The sequence below is a fragment of the Panthera leo genome, chromosome A2 (genome assembly GCF_018350215.1).
Source record: "Panthera leo isolate Ple1 chromosome A2, P.leo_Ple1_pat1.1, whole genome shotgun sequence".
Taxonomy (NCBI): Eukaryota; Metazoa; Chordata; class Mammalia; order Carnivora; family Felidae; genus Panthera; species Panthera leo.
The window spans coordinates 88,042,399-88,067,409 of record NC_056680.1 but is presented as its reverse complement, the minus strand read 5'-3'; the positions used below and the strand labels follow the sequence as shown (position 1 = coordinate 88,067,409).

The 25,011-nt window shown below is 36.7% G+C and overlaps 1 protein-coding gene across 1 annotated transcript in view; it reads left to right on the top strand.

The window, feature by feature from the left end:
• SEMA3D (semaphorin 3D) overlaps nucleotides 1–25,011 on the top strand; it is a 197,273-nt gene that overhangs the window by 119,115 nt on the left and 53,147 nt on the right. Inside the window, exons 5-8 of the mRNA XM_042916694.1 lie at nucleotides 318–437; nucleotides 5,390–5,483; nucleotides 8,274–8,402; nucleotides 20,115–20,257. Of these exons, the coding sequence (XP_042772628.1) occupies nucleotides 318–437; nucleotides 5,390–5,483; nucleotides 8,274–8,402; nucleotides 20,115–20,257 (486 nt within the window). The remainder of the gene's footprint in view (nucleotides 1–317; nucleotides 438–5,389; nucleotides 5,484–8,273; nucleotides 8,403–20,114; nucleotides 20,258–25,011) is intronic.

The window sequence follows — 25,011 nt, the reverse complement described above, 5'->3', positions numbered from 1 at the left end:
ATGGATATCTCATTCTGTTTATATACATTCTCTGGGCCCCTTGAATACCTATAGAGATGTATGTTCTAAGACCCTGATTAGTTCAAAACCTGTAAAACTTCAGACAGGTTCAGTCGCTCGTTTAAGGCAGTTTCTAATATGTTTTGCCTCCTTTGCTAAAACAGATGTTTAAAGACTTCTCATAAATCTTTTTTTTTTTTTCATTTTTCCTGCTATTCTTGATAATTTATCTACTTGGAAAGCAGGTGGTATGAATCATAATCTTTCAAAAATGTGAATTGTGTGCTAATGCTTTTATTTTTTTGTGTGTCCAATAGACAGAATGTGCAAATTTCATCCGTGTACTTCAGCCCTACAACAAAACTCACATTTATGTGTGTGGAACTGGAGCATTTCATCCAATATGTGGTTATATTGATCTTGGAGTCTACAAGGAGGTAATATAATGAAATAGAATGAAAACAGTTAGTTGTCATAATGTTACTTAATGTCTTTGACATGAAGCAGTCAGATTTGAATATAAAATTTGAAGCATACAGTTTATAAGAACTCACGTTCCCAACCATCTGATGGATTGCCATTTTGATTATACACTTTATCTACCTAATAACATTTTTATTAGAAGTTTTTTTAATGAGAAGATTAAAATTAAGAGGGCATAATGTTGAAAGTGCTTGTTTTCTGTGGGCTCTATGTATGTCGTTATTTTCTCTTGAGTTTCCATTATAATTAGATCTATATAGTATGTTGCTGTTAGTAAAAATCCACATCCCATAAGGCCTTGCAGTGGAATTGTATCTTATAAATAATTTCATTTTCCCCATTTGGCAAATTTGGACCTGTTACGTATGGTTACAATGGTGCACACTAAGCACAGAGGATTTTAATTATTGTCTTAAAATCGTATAAGTAGTCATTAGCACACTGAACTCATGATTTCTGCCAGATCAAATTGACATAGTAGAAATAAAGGTTGTACTAAATTAGGAATAATATATTCCAGCTATCAGTGAGCATTTTAATAAATGAGAAGCATGCAGATTTCAGTAAGTTAATTAATAACTAATACATTAAAGCACCTTCTTTGGGTCATGGACTGTGCCAGGCACCGTACATGGATGGTTTCTTTGAAATTTCACGACACTCTTAATTGAAGTTAATACCTTTGTAACTCCCAACTTACAAGTTAGTAAAAATGGAGTCTCAGTGGAATTAAATAACACGCCTGAAATCTCCCAGCTAATAAGTGGTCTGGCAAGGAATTGGACCAAAGCAGTCTGTCTCCAAAGCAAGCATGCCCGCCTGAGATTCAGAATACATACTCTAAATTGCTTCTTTGTATGGGTTTGATGGGTTGTACTGTCATCCTTATGTTTATGTATATACTACTTGTGAATAACCACGCATATTTGCAGGATAATCGGCTGTGTGTTTGAAAGCAAAGTCTAGGCGTATGGAACAAGTTTCTTTACATTGATTTAACTGATTCATGCAGAGATCAAACCCACAGCTGTGGCTGGATTAATTTTTCTCTCTAACCAACTTGTCTAACCAGCCCATTCTCAACCGTTTAAAAATAAAGCAACTTTCCTAGTTAAATCTCTGAACCACTAGGAGACTTGGCAACTTGAATCCATCATTCTTTGTTGCTGGTGTAATGTTCTCTTGCCTAGCTTTGATGAAGGGTAATATATAACAGTAGCTCATAGCATAGGGTGTAATTATATGAGATAGCCCCACAGCTTGGATGTGTTTTGAGGCCTGAGGCTAAAGGCCAAACTCACAACTTGCTGAAGGGTGCAAATAGTGTTCTTTAACTCCTAAAAGTCACAAGTGCTGAAAGGGAATTTAGATGGAGCTAATTACTTAGCTTGGGACTGTCAAGCAGCCCCGGGGCAGTCAGATTTATAAGTTCTGTGAACGCGAGAATTATGAGTGAGCAGGGATATGGAATCTTGTGTGTTTTCCATTGGTCAGGAGTACGGGTAATTGCACGGCAATGCTGCTTGAAGATGGTTAAATTTTTAAATGAATTGTGAGTCCCAGGAATTCCTTGTCCTTCCAGAACGAATTTAGAAGGCTCTTAGATTATTAGATAAAGTTGCTCCTAAAGTGGCTGGAAAGAGGAACCAGCAATATATAGAAAGGATGGAGGAGAGAAGTATGGGAAGTCCCTTTCTGAGGACTACTACTGTGCAGTGTGGCTGGGACAGTGAGAAGAAAGAGGAAAAAAAAAAAAAAACAACCTCAAATGAATGCCAGATTTCTGTCTTTGGCAGTGAATCGGAGAGTGGTATTACTTATTGAGGTGAGAATAGTAATAAGTTTGGGAGGGAAATGGTAAGTTGGTTTTGTACATTCTGCATCTGACAAATGCAGGTCATACCAACTGGGCATTTGGATCCGGATTTCAGGACAGAAGTCAGGGCAGTTGTTAACAGCTAATAGTTAGCGCATGGGGAGCCAGGGTTTGAATTATGGCTTCAGCCATGTACCAGCTCCATAGTCTTATCCATCCTGCATAAAATTTCCAAGCTTCTGTTTATTTAGGAAAAAGATAATGATAATAATAGAAACTATCTCACAGAGTTATTTTGAGGAGAAAATGAGAAAATGCTTTTGGCCAAGTACTTGCTTCCTTCCAGTAACTTAGTACTCAGTCATGTTAGGCAGTAGGAACACAGAAAGGCAAAAAGGCAAGGATTTTAAAAGTGTATGTTTAAACTTCATGTGAAAATAATGTCTGCAATATATTTATGCATGTATGTGTATGTATAGTGTGTGTATACACACACATTCAATATATATATTATTCTGTGTGTGTGTGTGTATGTGTGTGTATATGTGTGTATATATATATATATATATATATATATATATATATATTCTGTGACACTGAGAATACCTGATAGTTGTTGAGTAATTACATTGTAAGTGTGTTCTTTGCTCTGGGATCTCCCCTATGCTGCTGCATATCTCTTTAATTGTGGGTGGTATTAATAATAACTTTGCCTCGTTGCTATGTTGATTAAATGTTTCCTATCATGCTTATCTCTCTACTTCAACAACATATGTCTGTGCACAGCTTAGATAGGTACATTTTGCTTAATTAATTAGGCTTAGGGAATTTAATAGGACAAGTCTTATAAAACTGAAGCTGTCTCAAAAGTTAGCGTCATGTAATTTAGTCCATTTATCTTGGAAAGGCAAGTTTAATCAACCATGATTTTTTTACATGATATTCTTATTGGTGTCCTTGACTCTGGCTTAAGGAAACTTGCTTTCCTGGTATTTTCTTTCCTCATGCGATTATAAGAGAGACCTTGAACTAAGCCTTCACGGATACCAATTTTATGGACTTATCTTGAGAATTGAATGAAGTGAAACATCTTAAAAACAGAAGTCTGTACAATTATGAGCGTTTATCCAGTACTTTTGATTAACTGTGCCACTCTCTGGTTTTCTTGGTTTTTCTTTCTTAGCTTTTTACTATAATCTTCTGGCACACCAGGATTCAGTTTACTTCCTGTCCCATTACAATATCCCATTATAGGCTTTAGGGTCTACAGTTCTGTTTGACCTATGGAAAATAATGTGCTCTTAATGATATTTAAACATACATAAGAGCCACTGTCTGCAGGTGTCTTTTTGTTTTTTTGTTTTTGTTTTTGTTTTTTTTTTCCCCCTGACATATCTCTAGCCCCATTCCCAGTTGGGAAGCATGCCCTAAATGTGTTCTCACTGGACTTTTTTCGTGCTTAGGCTACACTATCACAGGTTGTCATTAACTGGCCTGTTCTAACCAAACATACTTGGATTTGACCATATTACACGGTCATGGTGGGTCTACAAGTTGATTTCAACACGTTTTTAAATCCACGGGTTTGAAATTCTTAGATGAAATTAGTTAACAGCATGAATTTTGGGGACAACCTTGAGAGTTCTTTGCCTCTTACTAGCTATATGTTACAGAACAAGATACTTAACCCCTTCTAGCCTCAGTATTCCACTGGTAAAGCTGGAACTCTTAAAGTAGCTATGTCCTTCGGCTTATGGTGAGGATTCAGTGAGATAATGTACATAAATTTCCTGGCCCATGGTTAATACCTATTAACAGCAGGGACTTGTCCTGTTCGCATTAAAGTGCATTTACTTAAAACGATGAAATAGCATTTGACAATCATGCTATTTAAATTGCTACCACTATTTTTTAATTAGGTGGTAATTACCATTGGTTCCGTTCAGAAGAAATATACAAATCTAAAATGACGGCATCACACAACAAATAATCCAATTTCCTCTATCCTTTTTGCTTCCTTGCTTACTTTCTAGATAAGTAGTTTTAAATATTCCTTTCTTATTACATGTGTGTTCTGATATAACTTGGTAGATACACCATGTAGAGAAAATGTCTGAAATGCTGAGATTCTCTAACTAGTGCATATGTGGGGTGAGTCAGCCTTTCTGCTGGATGGTAGTGTTGTCATTGTTATGAAACACTCAAACTCATGGGGCCATATTCATTATACATTCATATTTTTCTTGGAAAGTTCAACTTAAGATGTTGTTTTTTCCTGAATATTAAAAGTCTGCCAATGTCATTCTGTCTGTGGCCACTATTATAAAAATAGATATTTCAGCCAAAATAACTATGTGGTTTTAATGTGTACAGTGTTTTCATAATAGTGAAAATACTACAACAGGGTTTTTTTTTTTTTTTTTTTTTTGGCCCACATGTATCAACAGCTCTGTAAATGTACTCCCTGTCTTAGAATGCTTTTATGTCTCTAAAATCACAAAATGTCACAAGCTTATTTTGGTATAGTTGCAGATGCTTGAGTAAACAAACTGCAATAGTAATGAAAGTATAATTATTATAGTAAATTAATTTCTTCCTTTTTTTTTTTCTTTTTTAAAGTAATCTCTATACACCCAACGTGGGGCTTGAACTCATGATCCCGAGATCAAGAGTTGCATGCTTCACTGACTGAGCCCGGCAGGCTCCCCATAAATTCATTTCTTAAATGAGGAAATTAGCTTATTAGCCTCAGTGAATTTGTTTTGAGGCTTAAGAGATATGTATGCTTGATGGTGATTTTGATAATGAGAGCGGTCCAGACTTAGTGAATTGATTGCATTACCACTTCCGATTGAAAAATTAATTCAGTATTATCATTACTACTTTGGGCAAACACAGACCAAGCCATGGGAATTGAGCCATGCCAGAAATAATATTTGCTAAAGAGTTAAGGAGCACAGCCTGATGCACATGCTATATTCAATCAGTTTTTGTTGAATTAATGAGTTAGAGTTTAGTTCTTATCTCCTATCTTCTTGCTGATTCTGCTGTTTTAAAAAATCTCACTTGTGTTAATATTTCTCATAACAGGAAGTTATATTCAAACTAGACACACATAATTTGGAGTCTGGCAGACTGAAATGTCCTTTTGATCCTCAGCAGCCTTTTGCTTCGGTAATGACAGGTAAGAGCAACGGCAGGCTGTTCTTGCTTTTAGGTGATTTTCTGAAAAGGTATGTGTAGATTAAACCACAGTTTCTTGCTGTGTTAAAGATTATTTTGGATTACTCTTTCACTGGCTATTTGGTTACAGTATTTTAGTGCCAAGTCTCTATATTTAGCATCCTTATCCTTAGGTGAGGCCCCAGCAATCTTTCATTTCGACACAGTTTTTATTTACTTTCATTATTTTTTTAAATGTGTATTTATTTATTTTGAGAGAGAGAGAAAGAGAGCATGTGAGAGAATCCCAAGTAGGGCTGCGCTTGGGAACCCACAAACCATGAGATGAACCGTGAGATCATGACCTGAGCCAAAGTCAAGAGTTAGACGCTTAACCCGTTGAGCCTCCCAGACACCCCTCTGCACAGTTTTTAAATGAACTTCTGGTTGAATTCTTTTTAATGCAAATGACACGTACTTACTTGTTCTATAATTCTGTATTTAGATGGCAGATTTTCTTATACTACACTATGTCCTGTTTGGCTTACTTTGGAAGTTAAATTTAGCAATTCTTTAAAGATGATAAAATACAAAATATGTTGAAGAATTGAGTGGAAGAATTAATAGTAAGATATAGTGGATAAATTAATAAAACAAATGATAGAATACAGATAGTATAGAATACAGATGATAGAATGTTGTAAGACTTTTTCTTCCAATTTCACCCTAACTTGATTGTATTCATGGAAATGCAAAATGTTTGCGAACATATTCAATCTTCTCTTGCTTTGTCTACATCATAAATTCAAATTGAGAGGTGACTATCCTGTTTAAAGCACGCAGTACCGTGTGGTCTGAAGTCTGTTCAGAGGAATGTTGGCACGACCTCTGAATTTCAACCATTATAAGGACTCCTTTTGTCTTGGTTTCGTTCATGACTTTGCTCTCTTTTTATTTAACTTGTCTATCAAATGTTTGAATAGACGATAAGAGTGAAGCACCATGGCATTTTAATTTTCACCTAGTGAGAACTAGTGATCTTCCTTTGAAGTGAAAGCGTGTGTGTTTTTGTGTGTTTTGAAAATTGTATGACTAATGTTCAGTCATTATCCTCAGAAAGGGAGATAGATGATTTGGGATTCTGATCTGTCAAGTGGGGCTGACAGATCCTTAATAAAAACAATGGATTGTAGGCATTGGTGACCGACCCCCCCCCCCCCCCCCTTACAAATCCCTAAGTGATTTAAATACAAAGAAGACAGTTTTAAAGCCTGGATAGACAGATAAAATTTTTAGGTTGAAACATACCATTTTTTTTCCTGACAAAATGTTCAGATATCCACAGTGTTATATGTTTGAAATGAATGGTTTGTTTCCTTTACTCTTACCAGGTAATGTCTTTGTTGATGTTGGTATGTCTGCTCTTCCATTTTTAAAAACGTGTCCCACAATGAAATAGTGTTATTTACCGTGTATTTTAGGGGAATGCTTTAAGAGATGAAAGTAGTATCGTATCTACATTTACTTTACCTAACTGGATTTCTCTCTTTTGTGTTTTGTTTGGTTTTACATTGTTCCCTTTCGAAATTGACGCTTGTCATTATTAGATTGGTTGACTCAAATAGCTCATTGGGAGACAATTTAGATGGATATAATCAGAGGATTTAGGAACTCTGTCGACCACTTATAGGAAGCCAGAATTTTAAAGATAATGTTTCTGTGGAAAATTGGATTTTAGTGATAAAACGTCTTTAGTTCTTCTTATATTTAATCGTTTAAAAATCTAAATCCTCTGTAGAGATTAGCTTTTTTTTTTTTTTTTTTTTTTTAATTTTGGTCTGTTAGGTGTACTGAACATTGTTGACTACAAAGGTTTCTCGAATAGAGGCTTAGCTGTCAAAGAGGCAGGATTTTGTGCTGTAGGGACAGCATTCTTCTCTCTCCCCCTCCAAATGCTGACTGGCATTAGGGAACACTAACCCCTACCCCCTCCGCTTCTCTGCCCCAATCCTTGCTGTTCCCCCTTTTCCCCCATCTCTGCTTTCTGTTCTTTCTCCCTCCCCTCCTTCCCATCTTTCTCCTTCCCTTCTTCCTCCCCAGACCTCTTTCTTCTCTCCTCTCCTTTCTCCTCTGCCTCCCCACCCCCCACTTCTCAGTCTCCAGTAAAACATGGATATGCATTTTACATAAATAACAAGACAAAGAAGTTCGGTATGCCGTAATAGCCACATCTTTGCCTTCTCAGGGATTCCTGTTTATCAGAGCCATTAGAGATGTGATTAGCTCCAAGGAATGCAACATGTTATAATTACAAAGAATGACTTCAGTGCTGAAAGCTCCCTTTCAGCAGAGGTTAGGCACAGAAAAGTTGTGGTCATTGGGGTTGTGCCGGTTAAGTAAATACTAATTACACAATCCATTCCTCATTATGGCATTTGCTTTTTAATATTTTTTGCATGTGTTGCTACAAAGACAAACTCCTAATTATGACGTATCCTTGAACTATTTGGGGGGAGAGGGAAAAGAAGGAAGAGCTTATTCATAAGTGAAGCGCATGCACTTGCAATGATTAATTCGGAAGTCTTTGGCCATTTTTATATTCAGGAGTCTAGCGTCAGCTTGCAATGTTCATGGAGTTATATTTTCTATGACCATGCAAATTTTCAGAATTTGAACATGATACTTATGACACAGTGTATCTTCTCCTGTTAAGCAGTAAATGTCTCCTGTTCATGCACTGAATGTAGTATATTGCAAACAGTATCTGCTGCTGTACGCTTAATAGTCTTATGTATTCTCTTCTCCCTCTCAGATGAGTACCTCTACTCTGGAACAGCTTCTGATTTCCTTGGCAAAGATACCGCATTCACGCGGTCCCTTGGGCCTACTCACGACCACCATTACATCAGAACTGACATTTCAGAGCACTACTGGCTCAATGGTTAGTGATTTTCTGACTTTTTTTTTTTTTTTTTTTTTTTTTGCCTTTGCTTTTGGGTAGATAAGAAGCTCATTATTATTCACTCAAATGTGTTTTGGGATACGTGGTTTAGCTTAACACAATAAAATGCATTTGATATAATTCCCCACTAAGTTAGACAGCTCTCCAGGCCCTGTTGTGTATACAGTAATAATAGCTGACATGTACTGACAGTGTGCTGTTGTCCTTGACGCTGTTCCATGCTCTAATTGATTTTTTAAATGTCCACAATGACATATGAGGTATACATTATTATTATGTGCTTTTTAAAGATGAACAAACTGAGGTAGAGTGATTTGGTCAAGTTCTTATAACTTGTCAGTTATGGAGCCCGGGGTTCGAGTTGGCAGTCTTTCCCCTGCAGCCTGTTTTTTGTTGTTGTTTTGTTTTGTTTTTGTTTTTTAATTTTTTTTAAATGTTTCTTTCTTTCTTCCTTTTTTTGAGAGACAGAGACAGAGTGTGAGCGGGGGAGGGGCAGAGAGAGAGAGGGAGAGACAGAATTGAAGTAGGCTCCACGCTCTGAGCTGTTAGTACAGAGCCCGATGTGAGGCTCGAACTCACAAACTGTGAGAACCTGATCTGAGCCAAAGTGGGAGACTTAACCAACAGAGCCACCCAGATGCCCCTCCTGCAGCCTGGTTTTTAATGACTAAGCCAAATACTGTCTATGAGTCTAATGAAAACAGGTTAGGTTATAATGTTGACTTCTTTTGTTTAAAGATAATTGATTTGGGTTGATGTGTCCCTTCAGAATTTAAAGCATATTAATATTGACATTGTTTTTTCTGATGACTTTTTTGTTTATAGGTCACACAGAACTCTGAGATAAAAAAAATCCACTAATGAATTAATTGATTAATTAATTAATTTATGTTTGTTACTTCTTTGTTTATTCTCTCCTGCTGTACAGGAGGTCAATTTTTGGCATGATAGTCCAATGTTTTCTAATTATCATAGAACTTTATTGCACAGTGGGGCACAATAACATAACATTACTGTCTAAGCAGGCAGATAGCATTTCTCATTCCCACCATAAATATTGGGTTTTAGTGGGGGAGGCCTGGGTAGACATTTCCTAGGGGCTATCTCTCTATCTCTCAGTATCATTTGAGCAGTGACAACATAAACAAAAGGGAAAACACTTTAAAACATTTCTTTAGTCAAAACCTCCTGAACCATTTGTTTACCCAACAATAGGATCTCCCTTGGCCAAAAGAGAACCCTATTAGTGGGGAAAACAAATATAGAATATCTCCAGCTATGTGATTACTCATTAATTTCTTTACACTTGTACAAGGCAAGACTATCTTCTTGAGCTTTGTGAGGTTTTTGTGAAAATAGTTGGTTTGAGACGGACTTCATAGATTTTACCCAATAGAAAAACCTACCTATCTGTTTAGGTAACAAGATATACTTACGGCCCAAAATGAAGTATAGATTTTCTTTCTCAGTCTCGGGATGGCAAAAACCATATTGCCACTCTTTTCAGAGATTATTCTATGTATTCCTTAACAATGGCATGTCCATAAAGAGGTCTGCAGCACTGCTGAATTAATAAATGTAGAGAATCTCTATTCAACTCTTATTTGACTAGCATGCTGTGCTGAGTGCTGTGTGAAGACTATTACAAATTAGGAAGCCTTGAGTTGGTTTAGCATTTAATAAACAACATTTGAGGACCCTTGGCATACTGAATGCTGTTCTGCTCCTGGGCATGCAAAGATTACATGGGAGGGTTACTGACCTCATTGATGATGACTGCCCGAAGCATCAGAAGAGAGTGGGAGATGGGGCTAGAAAACTGTAAATATCCTGAAATCATGGGGAAGTTAGCTGTGGTTAAGCTCTTTTTCTTTCTTTTCTTTTCTTTTCTTTTCTTTTCTTTTCTTTTCTTTTCTCTTCCTTTCTTTTCTCTTCCTTTCTTTTCTCTTTCTTTCTCTTTCTTTCTTTCTTTCTTTCTTTCTTTCTTTCTCTTTAGATATAATTGATATATAACACTATATTAGTTTCAAGTGTACAACATAACGATTTGATATTTGTATATATTGCAAAATGATCACCACAGTAAGTCTAGTTAACATCCATCACCATACAGGGTTGAAAATATTTTTGTGTGTGAGAGAACTTCTAAGATCTACTCTCTTAGCAACTTTCAAATATGCAGTATGTGTATTAACTATAATCACCATGCTGTACATTACATCCCCATGACTTACTTATTTTCTAGCTGGAAGTTTGTGCCTTTTGACCCCCTTCACCCATACCCTGAACTTAATCAGGGAAATGGATCTTTGTTTTTGTTTGTTTGTTTGTTTTTTATAAAGGTGACTGGCAGTAGCATGAAGGGAAAATTAAAGGAGAATGGGGGTAGAGAAAGAAGCCATTGTAAGGAAACGGGAAAAAGGTGGGACAGGAACATAAGTATTGACTGTGGACACGGATGTGAGAATATACAGCAACAAATATTTGAAATAGAAGATGTTTGTTTGGGAATAGAAGAAGCCAAGAATATGAGGTCGAATTCAAGAGATTTTGGATACTGAGAAAACTTTGCAGTGAGAGAAGTCAGCAGAAAGGAAGAAAGGAGAAAGGATACACAGTAGAGAATTCTCAATGGATTGAATGCAGGAAAATGACTAAGAGTTAGGAGAACTAACATTTATGGTTCTAGGACATTTCAAGGCAGATCGCTTAGTGGTTAATGGCCCAGGGGACCATATAACCTGGTTTGCCCCGGACATTTCCAGTCTGCCTCTAATGTTCTGTAACTCTCAAAAGTGTCCTACTCTAGATGAGAATCACAGCTGTGTTTCTGTAGAATATACTTACCTCGGCTTAAAGCCTAAATATCACTTTGTGACCTTGGTCAAACCTTTCTGTGCATCTAAATTCTTAGTCAAAAATTTGGCATAATAATAGTTATTCACAGTCTGTTCTAAGGATTAAATTAGATCATAAAGGGAAGATCATATTGGGAAATCTGATGGAAGACAATTTTAAGAGCAGTTCAGTGTCAATATTGTCATCGCCATCATTATTATTGTTCTTGAAGGTGAGAAAGGCAGGAGGTTGGACTAAAACGCTGAATCCTCTGTGATTCACTGACATCTATTTAGCATTTCTATTGACCACCTTTCCTTCTCTCTGTCTACATGGTAATTCTGTGAGCTCATCCATTCTCAGAACTTCAACTGCTTCCTGTGTTCCATTTCTTCCTAAAACTGTATTTCCAAACCTTTTTCTGCAACTCAGAGCCCTTAAGAATTTTTTGGGGGGGTACCTTACATTTTCATCCCAGTTTAAAAGAAAGAAACTGATTGTTTTATATGGGAATAAAGATATTTAAGCCTAATAAAGTATATTAGTGCCACTAATGTACTTTGATTTTTTTTAACAAGTTGTTACAAGTTGTGATCCTTTGCTTGAGTTTCTTTAAAAATATGCAGATACAGATACAGATATATAAAAGACTAATTGGATCTAAAAACCAAAATCCTGTGAATCTAATTTAAAATTATCTTGTTTTCCCTTTCTAATCTGCCCTTCAATACCAGTTTCCTGATTTCTGTCTTAACTTTCTAAACATTGTCTACCCTATTACCTTGAAGTTATCTTTGATTTCTTCCTCTTCCCCGTCCCCTTTATCTTATCTATCACTAGAGGCCTTTACTTCCTTTAAAATATCTATCGACCTTGTTCTTTTCATGACCACCATCTTTCTATAGGTCTTTATCACCTTATCCCTGGGTTCTTGACACTATTTTATTGTCTGTTAATTCATTTCCTTCTCTTCTGTTTCAAATTTATTTTATATAGTATCCATGCTGGTCACTATTTTAGGCACTTTTGAAGTATTATTTTATCTAGTGGTATAATCTTGAGAGAATTACTATTCCCATTTTATATTTGAGGATAGATTAGAAGTCAGATATATTGTTCATAGATACCTAGTAGATATGAGATTAACACTCAGGGATGTCTCTCTTGCTCTAGACACATTTTTTAAATATATATTTTATAATGCATTATGTGATCCAACCAAATTCTGCTCTTTTGACTGCACGTCCTGTGCTCTTGGAGCCTCATTTACAGACGGGGTTCATGTTTGCATGTCATGTTATGCAATAGCAAACTGAGAATGTGGGTTTGGTTTTAGGCACTAGAGAAGATAGAGAAAATGTGGTCAGGTAAGTGATGTGGAAGACCTCAGCAGAATCTGTGAAGTCACGGTGAGTGCAAGCATCAGATCAGATGTCAGGTCACAATTAGAAGAGCACGACGCTTCAGGAGACCCCTTCAGCCAAGGAGCTTCTCAGTCCATGGAAACTATGACGCAGTAGGGGATAAATTACAGAAACTATGTGAGATTCTTGTAATGGGGAAGTACTTTACAGACTAAGGCAAAAGATTGGGTTGTGTAAGGAGCATTTCTCCCTTCTGAGAAGCATGCATTTTCTGGGTTGTTGTCAACATGGGGTCCAAAGACAGAGGTCAGTGAATCATCCGGAGTGTGGGGAACAAAAAACAGTGATAGAGGAACTCTGAAGATTATTAGGAATAGTGTTGTCATTCACATGATCTTATTCAACCTCATATTCCATAAGTTAAGACAGCTTGAAGAATGTGAATCCAGGTGTCTTAGTCCCCCAGACCATCCTTCCATCCCAATACAAAACTTCTGAAAGGAATAGTGTATCATATCTCCTGAACCACAAGTCTGCCATTTTGGTGGCAGTTGTGGGAATAAAGGTTGTTTCTGCCTTAACACTGGATCTGACCTATCAGTTACTGATACAGTCTCCTTGACATAAAGCTGCACTATCTAATATAGTAGACACCAGCCACATGTAAACTTAAATTAATTAAACACATTGAAAATTTGGTTCCTTAGTCATACCAGGCACATTTCACATGCTCACTAGCCACATGGGCTAGGGGCTATCATTTTGGACAGCACAGATTTAAAACATTTCCATCATCACAGAATTTTCTATTAGACAGTGCTGGTCTAAATTATACTTATGTATTACGTGCACTAGCCCACAATCAAATAATGCAACACCAGTGTAAATTTTCTGTGCTATTCACATAGCATGTAGATGTGGAACTCACTGCTTGGTTTCATAAATTTGTTGCCAGGTTGAAAGAACTGACAGATATTTGATATTTCAAATGATGGAGTCAGTGTCAATGCCCAATCAGTTTCTTCTATGGATTATTACATCAGTGTGTTATTTATTTCTGGTTAGACAGTTTGAGAGTTTTTTCCCATTCAATTTTGTTCTCTATAGTTTCACTTTTAGTTTAAAATCCTACTCTTTACATGTTTGTGATTACGCTCTTGTAAGTGTACGTTGATATTACATTTGGATTAGGGGAAATAGGAAGGTTAAATGAAATTTGCAGTTGAGTGTCTGTTTAGATAATTAACCATTAAAAAATATGAGTCTTTTAGACGTGAATCTTTTAGAAGTCCATAAAATCCTTGATGCTTGTGTGAATGCCATATTTTGTTCTTTGTCCTGCGTGGGATTAACCAGAGCAAGATCAGCTAACCTCTTCACTTACCAGTCCCAGGATCCTTGTCAGAATTTCTCTAGGACTTTGCCTAATCCAGTTTCAATAGCTTTAAGAAGTATGTATCCTGATTGCTTCTTTGAGAGACTAATCCATCCATTGAATAAATACCTCTCCAGGAGGAGGAAAAATTACAAAGGTGAAATATTACGGGCAGTTCTAGATGAAGTCTTAGATGGTTTCACACTTCTTTTTTTTCACTTTTCTTTATCAGCTTATTCTTAGAACCTATCAGGAAATAGGAATATAGATACAAGCCAGAGTGGTTCCTCAAACACAGTTGAGTTTTTGTGAGAATCTTAGGATAAAGCTTAGAAGTATGACCATTGGGAAAATGAAAACAAACAATGATGCCTCAGATACATATGTTTTTGTTTTCTTTCCTGGAGTAGAGGAGAACTTTTGTTTTATTTTTTTTATTTTTAACATGTGGAGGCAGTTTTCATTTGAAGTTTCTCTTGGAGAGTTCTGTTGTCTACAAATTCTCTTTCCACTGAAAAGGATAACATTTTTAAAAAGTGGTAGGAAGAAGATATTACAAGAAGAAGGAAAGGAAAATAAGGAACTCACTACTTGTTAAATCATGGTGTGTGCTCATCTGTGTGCAAAGAGCTTCCTAGGGAGAAATGAAAGAGATGTGTATTGCAAGCTGGGTTGATGCCATTTTCATTTGGCAGTGTCTCTCAGTGTCATGCTAATAGTCCATTTGTGAAAATGCATGATTTCAAACTCTATCCCTATTAGAGCATGTCTTTTAAATGCCAGAGGGGAAAAATGTGCTATTATAATAAAGCCCAGGTGTCTGTTGGTATGATTTTAAATTATTTCATTCAACAACTGTGCATGTCACACACTGATTAAATGATAGCTATTTTTACTCAAACTTGGCCTCAACTCAGGAAGGAGTTTCTTCCTCAAAGTACTAGCATCTGAGTTCTAAGACAGGACCTCAACTGAATCTGCAAGAAAGAAATTCTGTGCTCTTGAAACATATATATACATACATATATATGTGTGTATATATATATATATATATATATTTAACAATTTTTTTTACCATTTATTCATTTTTGAGAGACAGAGCAGAGGAGGGTCAGTGAAAGGGCGACACAGAATCTGAAGCAGGCTCCAGGCTCCATGCTGTCAGCACAGAGCCCAATGCGGGGCTCGAGCCCGTGAACTGTAAGATCATGACCTTAGCCGAAGTCGGACGCTCAACTGAGTGCGCCCCCAGGCACCCCTTGAAACGTATATTTTTAACTCATGAGTATGCTTATTATTTGTATCACACAATAGAATCCTATTTGATACAAACTCTTCTTTCATAATTAGATTTCTTCATGTAATAAAAACCTCCATCATTCAATTTTCTTACAGTACTCTAAATGATAGTCTTAGAGTACTTAGAGTCTGCATTTAAAAGAGAATCCAATAAAATCAGCTGTCACTGAATAAAGTAACTGTTCATCTATGACCACCTAGGATCTACTGATCATTTATGTTCTATATTAGTTGAAAGGTGAAAGTAACATAAACTGGAAAAATAGCTACTCTGCTTGCCCGCACTGATGTCATAAATAAAATTCCTGGAATGTAGACTAACTAATGTCACATTCTGCCTTTGACCATTTCAAACGCTACCACCTGGCAACACTTGAATAAGGTTTTCAGTATCTAAAGTAGGCTTTTCTGTGTATTTCTGCAGCAGGAGAATATGAATTGCCTGCCATGTTTGTGCTCCTTTTAGACGCGCTACATTATGCTTTGTTGTAGGATTGATTTTTTTTTTTTTTTTTTTTTTTTTTTTTTTTTTTTTTTTTTTTTTTTTTTTTTTTTTTGCTGAACTCCATAAACAAGTGAAGAGCTGACAATTTGCTCCTGTAACTTCTTGTCCCTTCTGAGTATCTGAGCAGCTCTCTCTGTCACACTGGAATTCCTTTTACCTGTAATGATTTTCTGTTTCACATCACTGAATTCTCATTTCCTCTCTAGAGACAGAAGATTAGGTGAATTTTGTACTACCATGGTATTTTTTAAATTATAAGTTCAACTCAATCATGAAATAGGGAGAGGATATTAATTAATGTTACAAGGGTGACATACTTCATGTAGAACTTTTACGTAGATTATACTTAAGGGCGATGATAAATTCTGCTTTATCCCCATTTTGAAGTTCATTCAACTATTTCAAGATAAAACGAGCTAATCATATTCCTAGAAATTGTTATAGGACTATGAATCCCCACTCATAGTGTGAATTCCCATTTTAAGTTCAAATATTTGTTATGATAATACAAGCTAATCATATTCCTATAATTTATGTATATTTTCAGTTTTATCCCCTTTGTGCCATAATCACTAAAGAATTTGTATTTATCACATATATGTGATAAATATATCACATATATTTCTCTCTCCCCTTGTCTTCTCTCCCCTTGTCCATCCATGTGTCTGCATTATTGACCTTTGGTTAATGAGAGCTATCTATATCCTTTTTCCCACATGCAAAATAGTAGTCTAGGTTCAGTGACTCTTAAATTTAGATGCTTATAAGAATCACCTATTATGTTTTATTTATTTTTGTATTTCTTTTTTTATTTAATGTTTATTTATTTTTGAAAAGGACAGAGAGCTAGGGAGGGACAGAGATATATATATAGAGAGAGAGAATCCCAAGCAGGCTCCACACTGGGAGTGAAAGAGCATGTGGGGCTTGATCTCACGGCCCACGAGAGCAGGACCTGAGCTGATATCATGAGCAGGATGCTTAACCGACTGAGCCACCCAGGCACCCCAATGAATTTCTTTTTTTTTTTTAAGTTTATTTATTCATTTTGAGAGAGAGAGAGCAAGCACAAGTGGGGGAGACGCAGAGAAAAATGGAGAGAGAGAATTCCAAGCAGGCTCCATGCTGACAGCACAGAGCCCTACATGGAGCTTGAGCTCACAAACCATGAGGTCATGACCTGAGCCGAAGTCCAGAGTCAGACTGTTAACCCACTGAGCCACCCAAGTGCTCCTATTTTTATATTTCTTTGTTTTTAAAATACACATGGCAGGACAGTTGGAGATTTTCCATCCAGGCAGGTAACATTTAGGCTTCTGTAAATCCAACAGATTTCCATAGATTATTATTAATGCCTTTGTCTATGTCTGTGGGAGCCCATAGTTCTATGCTCATTGTCACATTCTCCTTGGAAATCATTGAAAACATCAAGACTTGGGCCTTCTCCTTGGTCATATCTTAGCCATATGTTAATACTTCCCTAATCTGATTTGTAATTGGTTTGAAGAGTCAGTTTTTATTCATTTTTGTACTCTGTGATTGTAGTGGTTTTTCTTGTTCTAAATACCTTGAATATTGTATAGTAGTAATTAAGTATGTTCCTCATTTTCACCAATGTGCTGAACTCCTAATACTTCATTTGTAAGAAAATCTGTGTCCACATTTTTTTTAGGAAACATAATATATTTAAATAAAAATTAGACTTTTTTTTTGAGAGAGAGAGAGAGCAGGATGAGGGGGGAAAGAGAAGAAGAAGAAGAAGAAGAAGAAGAAGAAGAAGAAGAAGAAGAAGAAGAAAGAGAAGAATAAAGAGAGAAAGAGAGAGAGAGAGAGAGAGAGAGAGAGAATCTTAAGCAGGCTCCAGGCTTAGCATGGAGCCCAAAGCAGGGCTTGATCCCAGAAACCTCGGATCATGACCTGAGCCGAAATCAAGAGTCAGGTGCTGAGCCATCCACACTGAGCCATCACACTCGCCTAGAAATGTTAATTTGTGACTACAAAAGAATTTTTACTTTGCTTAGGGGTTCAAAACCAAATGTTTATAATTTATCAACAATTTAAAAGAGGGGCTGGAGAGAGAAAAATTAAAACATCGTGAGTGAGATTGTTAATGAAACTTGCTATTTTAAGGTTAATTAGAAAACTAAAAATTTGGGGGCGCCTGGGTGGCGCAGTCGGTTAAGCGTCCGACTTCAGCCAGGTCACGATCTCGCGGTCCGTGAGTTCGAGCCCCGCGTCAGGCTCTGGGCTGATGGCTCGGAGCCTGGAGCCTGTTTCCGATTCTGTGTCTCCCTCTCTCTCTGCCCCTCCCCCGTTCATGCTCTGTCTCTCTCTCTGTCCCAAAAATAAATAAAAAACGTTGAAAAAAAAAAATTAAAAAAAAAAAAGAAAACTAAAAATTTAAAACTCTACATGGTTTTCTAAAATTTATTTTTTTACTTAACCTAGGGCTGTATCCAGATGAGATTATCAAGAGCATAAGAATCCACTGGGGTTCTAAACTTCAGGGAAAGGACAGGGAAATAATAAAGAATAAAGGGGAGAAAGTTAATACACAAAATTCCCTCTCACTTTCCCTCTTAAGGTTTCCCATTTAAGCAGAGAAGACACTGGATAGGAGACCCCAGTTGACCCAGCTGGACTGGGACAATAAAGACTGAACTACCCATTGTTTGGAATCAAACATTAACTTTTGTTTATTGAAGAAGGCTATTATGAAGTCTTGTTTGTGGGGCTGTTGACCTATTGCTCTACATTAGCAGGGGGATGATTCTCAGTACTCCTGGGGTACTTGACAATACGGCAGTGTTGATCTTTTTTACCTACCACGTATTCTTTGTTTTGTTTTTGTGGTGGTGTGGTGGTTGTGGTTGGAAACGATTTGTCATGTCTTGTTTCCTGCTTCTCCTTCCTAATGAGTGCTCTTTGCTTCCTTTCAGCCATCTCATGTTTTCTACTTAATTGAAGTCCTTCCTTCCTTACTCAATAAGTATTCTCTTTCTCTACTTTGCCTTCATCAAAAGAACCATTTCTGAATTAGTATCACCTCATTACAGATCTGTTATCTGGTTAATTCACAGTTCTACAAAACCAAGACTTAAAAATGCCCAACACTTTGTAATAAAGGAGTTAGTAACCCCGATTGACTTATCACTGGTGCAGCACAGAAATGGTTGAGTTGCTAATATGTTTTTTCACTCGACTTGTTTTATGGACATATTTCCATGCTGGTGCATTTAGAACTGTGTACTTTGTTTTTATCAGCTAGATATTACTGTAGCAAATATTGGGATGTGCTACATTTTCTATCATTCTCTTCTTTGTGGTCATAATAACGATTATTATCCTGAACATCATCTTAATAAATAACATTTATTGAACCCTTATTGTCAGGCATGACCAGATAGCAAGTATTTTACATATATTAATTCACTTGGTTATCATAGCGGTTATCCTACTACGTAGATGATTGGTAGCCTCATATTAGGCATGAGAAAACTGAGACATAGAGAAGACAAAAATTTGCTTAAGGTCACCCTTCCAGTAAGTGGGAGAAACAGAATATAAACCTGGAAAGACTGTCTCCAGAGCCTACACTGGAGTTAACGCAAGCACTATTAATTAGTTGTTTTAATTTCTTTTTTCCCTTTAGCAATTACACAAAATGCAGCAGATAACATCATAATTTAGCAAATTTGGGGTGTGTTTATAGTTTTCCCTGAGCTCTTCATTATGTACACTGTGATTAAAAAAAAATTTTTTTAACATTTATTTATTGTTGAGAGACAGAGTGCGACCAGGGGAGGGACAGAGAGAGAGAGGGAGACACAGAATCTGAAGCAGGCTCCAGACTCTGAGCTGTCAACACAGAGCCCAATATGGGGCTCGAACCCACAAACTGTGACGTCATGACCTGAGCCAAAGTTGGATGCTCAACTGACCAAACCACCCAGGCGCCCCATGTACATTGTGATTTTAAAAGCAGTGACTTCATCAAATAAAAGGAAAATGTAAAGTTTGAAAGGACTTTCTAAGTAATTTAGTTGAGTTGCAGCAATGGTGAATATCAGCCAGTCGTGTTCTCACCAGGTCTCTGGAGTTCCTAGAGAACTTGCTCGAGACCTCTGCATGCTAATACATGTTTCTATATTGTGTCATGTTTATTTGTGTGGATGTCTTGTTTCCCACATGCCAGTCACGGTTCTTTTTTTTTTTTTATTCTGCTAATTGTTTCACATTCAAAAACACCAATATTATCTTGGCTGAATTATCTCAGTATTTTAATTTGTAGCTTCTTTTCTTTCAAACAGGAGCAAAATTTATTGGAACTTTCCCTATCCCAGACACCTATAATCCAGATGATGATAAAATATATTTCTTCTTTCGTGAATCATCGCAAGAAGGCACTACTTCTGATAAAACCATCCTTTCTCGAGTTGGAAGAGTTTGTAAGGCAAGATATATTTATCTTACTTAAGGCATGTATGTATATGTATGAACAATTAATCATGTAACGTTGAAGTAAGAGTATTTTAATGTCCATCATTCGTAAGTAGTAGGATAAATTCAGACTATCACACTGGTATAATATTTTTTTGAGAGAGAGACAGAAAGAGAGTGAGTGAGAGAGAGAGAGAACACGAGCACGGTAGGGGCAGAGAGAGAGAGAGAGAGAGAATCTTAAGCAGCTACCACGCCCAGGGGGAGCCCGACACAGGGCTTCAACCCATGACCGACCGTGATCGTTACCTGAGCTGAAATCACGAGTCAGACACTTAACTGTCTGAGCCACCCAGGCTCCCCTTGCATATATAATTTTTAACATCCAAAAGGAAAAAGGAAAAAAAAAGAGATTACATTTTTTCCAATATTAGAGCTCTGTTTCATTGTTGGTTTTGTTTTTGTCCAGTGTGAACTGTTATCCAGGTTTGAGTTAGATACTTGGCAGTTTGCTCCTTATATTGACAGGTTACCCCTTCACCAGTTTTCACTGTTCCCAGCAAGATCACGCATTGTCCTGACCCAGGGAAATTAAGATGCTTTTATACATTAAATTTGATTTTGAAATTGAAAGTAACATAATCACTGGAATAACTGGAACACTAACAGAATCAGATCTGGTATTTTTTATGAAAACACATCACGCATGTAAAATTATGCATCTTTCTAAGGATCAAATAAGTTGAAACTATGGTTAGTAATATATAGTAAATATTTTCTGGATCATTCATCTAGATTAGGTTTTGAGAATACATGGGATAAGGGGGGTGGGGCGACGGGGACAAATAAACCGAAATGCAAAACATTTGTTTTGAAGAATACTGCGGTTAGTTTTTAAGATTGCCATTTTATGTAATTTACAGGAAAACAGGATTCTATGACATGCTTACATTTTGTTCCTTTAAGGTTCTCTTTTGAGTGAATACAATCTTTATAGAATAATAATGCTGCTGGAATCACACTTTTGACTTCAATATATTATTTTGTTGTTGGATTTGTCTTCACTGAAATAACTTTTCTTTCATAGCCAGACACCTTCAGTGTAAACTCTGTTATTAAGAAGAAGAGCTGTTAAGTTAATAAATACTCTGAGTAGGAAGCTTTTTTTGGTCTTGTCCAAACTTTTCATTTTCTTCCATGTGAGCCTATCCCTTTTTTGTCCCAATCTGTACCCTCGGGCTTTTGAGCACGTCCAGGGACAGAAATACAAACCATCACTGCACTTAAAGTGCTAATGAAAACATGGCTTTTGAATGAGGCCAGCTCATGAGCACACATCATTCTTTACCTAGTGTCCTGGCCAGGGATGCTGTCTCCCACTGATCCCTTCACCCCCAGGGGACAGAGTTCTCTAAAAAGCATCCTCATTCTTTCCGAGTCCAAGAATTCACAGTAATTTCTCTTGAAGCCTCTTGCCTAGAGATGAATAGCCATTGCTTGGAGTAGTCGTAGTGTGTTAATGTACTGAGGCATGCTTTAAAACAACAGTCTCCCAACTCTGAAAAGCTGTACTGTGGATTGACATCATTTATATAAATGGCTACATTAAATATGTCATAAAAGATTTACAAGTTAGTTTCTGATGAACGCATATAACAAGTGAATGTTTTGTGGGCGAGTTCAATACTTATTTCTTAATAGGTCTAATCCATTCGATAGCAATTAATTCTTTACAAAGTACTCTTTTCACCCTAGTATTGTTACATTAGAGGGGGAAAATTTAGTTGTAGAATTTAAAATTCTAAATTTAGTTGTAAAATTTAGTTTTCACCCTAGTAGAGTTACATTAGAGGGGGAAAATTTAGTTGCCCCACTCATAAATTTTTATATTAAAAATGTGATGTAAACGTGAAGTTTTGGCCCAGGGATATTTAGTTTTAATTATGAACAAACTCCTAAAGAAGTGAAAAGGCAGAGAGAATTGTAGCGCAGGAATCTTCCCACCAGAAAAAACTCTAAGGCCACACAGCAAGATTTTGTCATGCCATTGTGTTTGGATAAAAAGCTAACAAATTGTGAGATCAAATAAGGACATGTGATGGATGAATTTACTTTAAAGAAAAAAAAAAGATGTAATGAAAGTCCTTCTTACATTAGTCTGTTTACTCAATCATTATTTCTAGTTAGTTTCATCTATAGAATTTCCCACTACACGTATGATCTATTAGTTAAATGTTCACAATATTTGGTTCTACATGCACCTTTAAAATTTCTAAGTTCAGCACGCCCTGCTGTGTTTTTAACTTTACTTAATAATTTAGGATTAACGTGTATCAAACAGTGAGCACTTCTAAGTGGAGATTTCACTGACAAGATTAAAAATGACCTGAAATCTTTTTTTAAAAATGTGTTATGTCAAAATAGTAGCAAAAACTATGATAAGTTTAATTTAAAAAACTGTTCAGCATCATCACTGTTACTGTTACGTATAATTTTCACATAGAAATGTTCCTCTGACATTTTTCAGAACATATTATTCCTCTCTGTCAGTTCATTTTTTTTTTTACCCCCATGGGGTTATTGTGATATTGTCATTCAATTTTCAAGAAATGATCACAAATGTATGTCTATGCTGCGGAACAAAATTGACTTCAATAGATATAAGCAAAGATCCAAGAAGGCAGAGATCATGTTAGATAGAATTAAGAGTGAACTGTGCACTTTACTGAGTTTATAAAACTTTTTAGTGATGTGGGACCATCAAAGTATTCATTTACTTAACACATTTTACACAACATTGTGCTAAATCAACAGTAGTTTTATAGAGAATAAAAAGAAAAGAGATTGGTATTTATATTCGCTGAGCTTGCAACCGGGTAATGGTAATAGTAATGATATATGCATTAAATAAGAAAATACACAGATTAATATATAGAACTGGCAAATGTGGTAGCTGCCAAACTGGGGGAAAAAATCACAGGGTGTGGTTAAGAAACAAGGGTGGGTTTTCGATTGGCTATGGAAGGTTCCTCTGAGAAAGTAACTTTTGATCCAGGGTATTGAAAATGATGAGGACGCTCCAGGGCAGAGATGACAGGGCTAGGGAAGAATGCGCCAGGCAGAAGGAAAACACTTGTGAAATCTCAGAGGTGGGAAAATAACATTTAAGCAATCGAGAGAGCTCTGCTGTGACAGGAGCATAACGAGTAAATGGCAAATTAACAGACTAGTGATCCTTTTTCCTTTAGAACATACTTGAAATTTGCATAGTCTGGAGAAGTCTTATCTTCCCTGTTTGTGGTTAGGAGACTGAGACTACAAATACTGACCCCATGATGTACATGAAAGGTCGCGACAAGCTCCCGTCCTATTGGATCCTCGATGCCTTTGTGTTTTTGTTTTTGTTTTTGTTTTTAAGTGGATTTATTTATTTTGAGTGAGAGACACAGAGAGAGAGAGAGAGGGAGAGAGAGACAATCCCAAGCAGGCTCTGCACTGTTACTGCAGAGCCGATATGGGGCTCAAAGAACTCACAAACTGCGAGGTTTTGACCTGAGGGAAAATCAAGAGTCTGTCACTGGATACACTTTAATTCTTCCTTACTCCTGTCCCAGAGACTTTGATACTTGCCCATAGACAGGGACTCCTATATTCTTAGTAATCGTGATTTCCAGAAAGTAAGGCAGAGATTAGGAAAATTCATAAAGAGTGTCTTCTGATTTTTGATACAAAAAAAAAAAAAAAACACCAAAAATGGTGTTAAGGGCATAGATTTTATAGTTGGACATGTTGAACTTGACCTGGCTCTGGGATATGCTGCCACAGCAGCCAGTTGAAAATATGAACCTGAGGCTCAGTAGTGTCTGGAATCATGAATTTGGAAATCACCAATGTTTATTGGTTCTTGAAGTCATGGAAGTATGTAAAATTGCCCAAGAAAATATGTAGTAAAAGATCAAAGAGCAAGGATAGAACCCCAAGGAACAATGATATTTAAGAAAAAGCAGAGGAAAATGACCACAAAGACAATTGAGAAGAAATAGCTTGATAGTTGGGTCAAGAGCTGGATGGTAGTGGTGTCACAAATCAGACACAAAAGCTGTCTCGAGAAGAAAGCAGTTGTCAGTGATGTCACACACCAAAAGGAGGTGAGGTAACATTGCAATTGAAAATCAGGTATTACGTTTGGCATCAGGATATCATCAATAACTTTTGCTCAAATGATATGGATATTCGCTATGAAAGCAGATCTAGGCTTCCATTTCCGCTCTACTTCTTCCGAGCTCAGCTTCTTAATGGAGAAAATCAGGGCCCCCATCTCTTCCATGACTATGTTACCAAGCAAATGAAAGACTTAGATGAAATCATATGAATTTGGATGAGGCAGATACTGAGGAAGGAACTGGAAAACCAGAGGGACTTGGATACATCTCTATTTTCGAGCCGTCAACAACATAAAATATTGACATATGAATAAAGTAAGTTCCTTGTCATACTACAGTGGGTTAAGTGTCAAAAATCACATATACACACATGCACACATCATGCATACACAGTCTCACGTTTGGAGCCAGATCAACTAACTGTCATTGGGAGTGGAAGAGTGGTAGTGGCAGTGTGTGTGTAGTAGGGCCAGGTGGTGGTTAGAGGCAGGTTACTGAAGATTAATAGGAAGAGATGATATTTTATTAGTTTTGATGTTTGAAATCCCTGTTATTATTTTGCCTTCTTTTTTAGCAATGTTTGTACTTGGAAGGTGGATCTTAT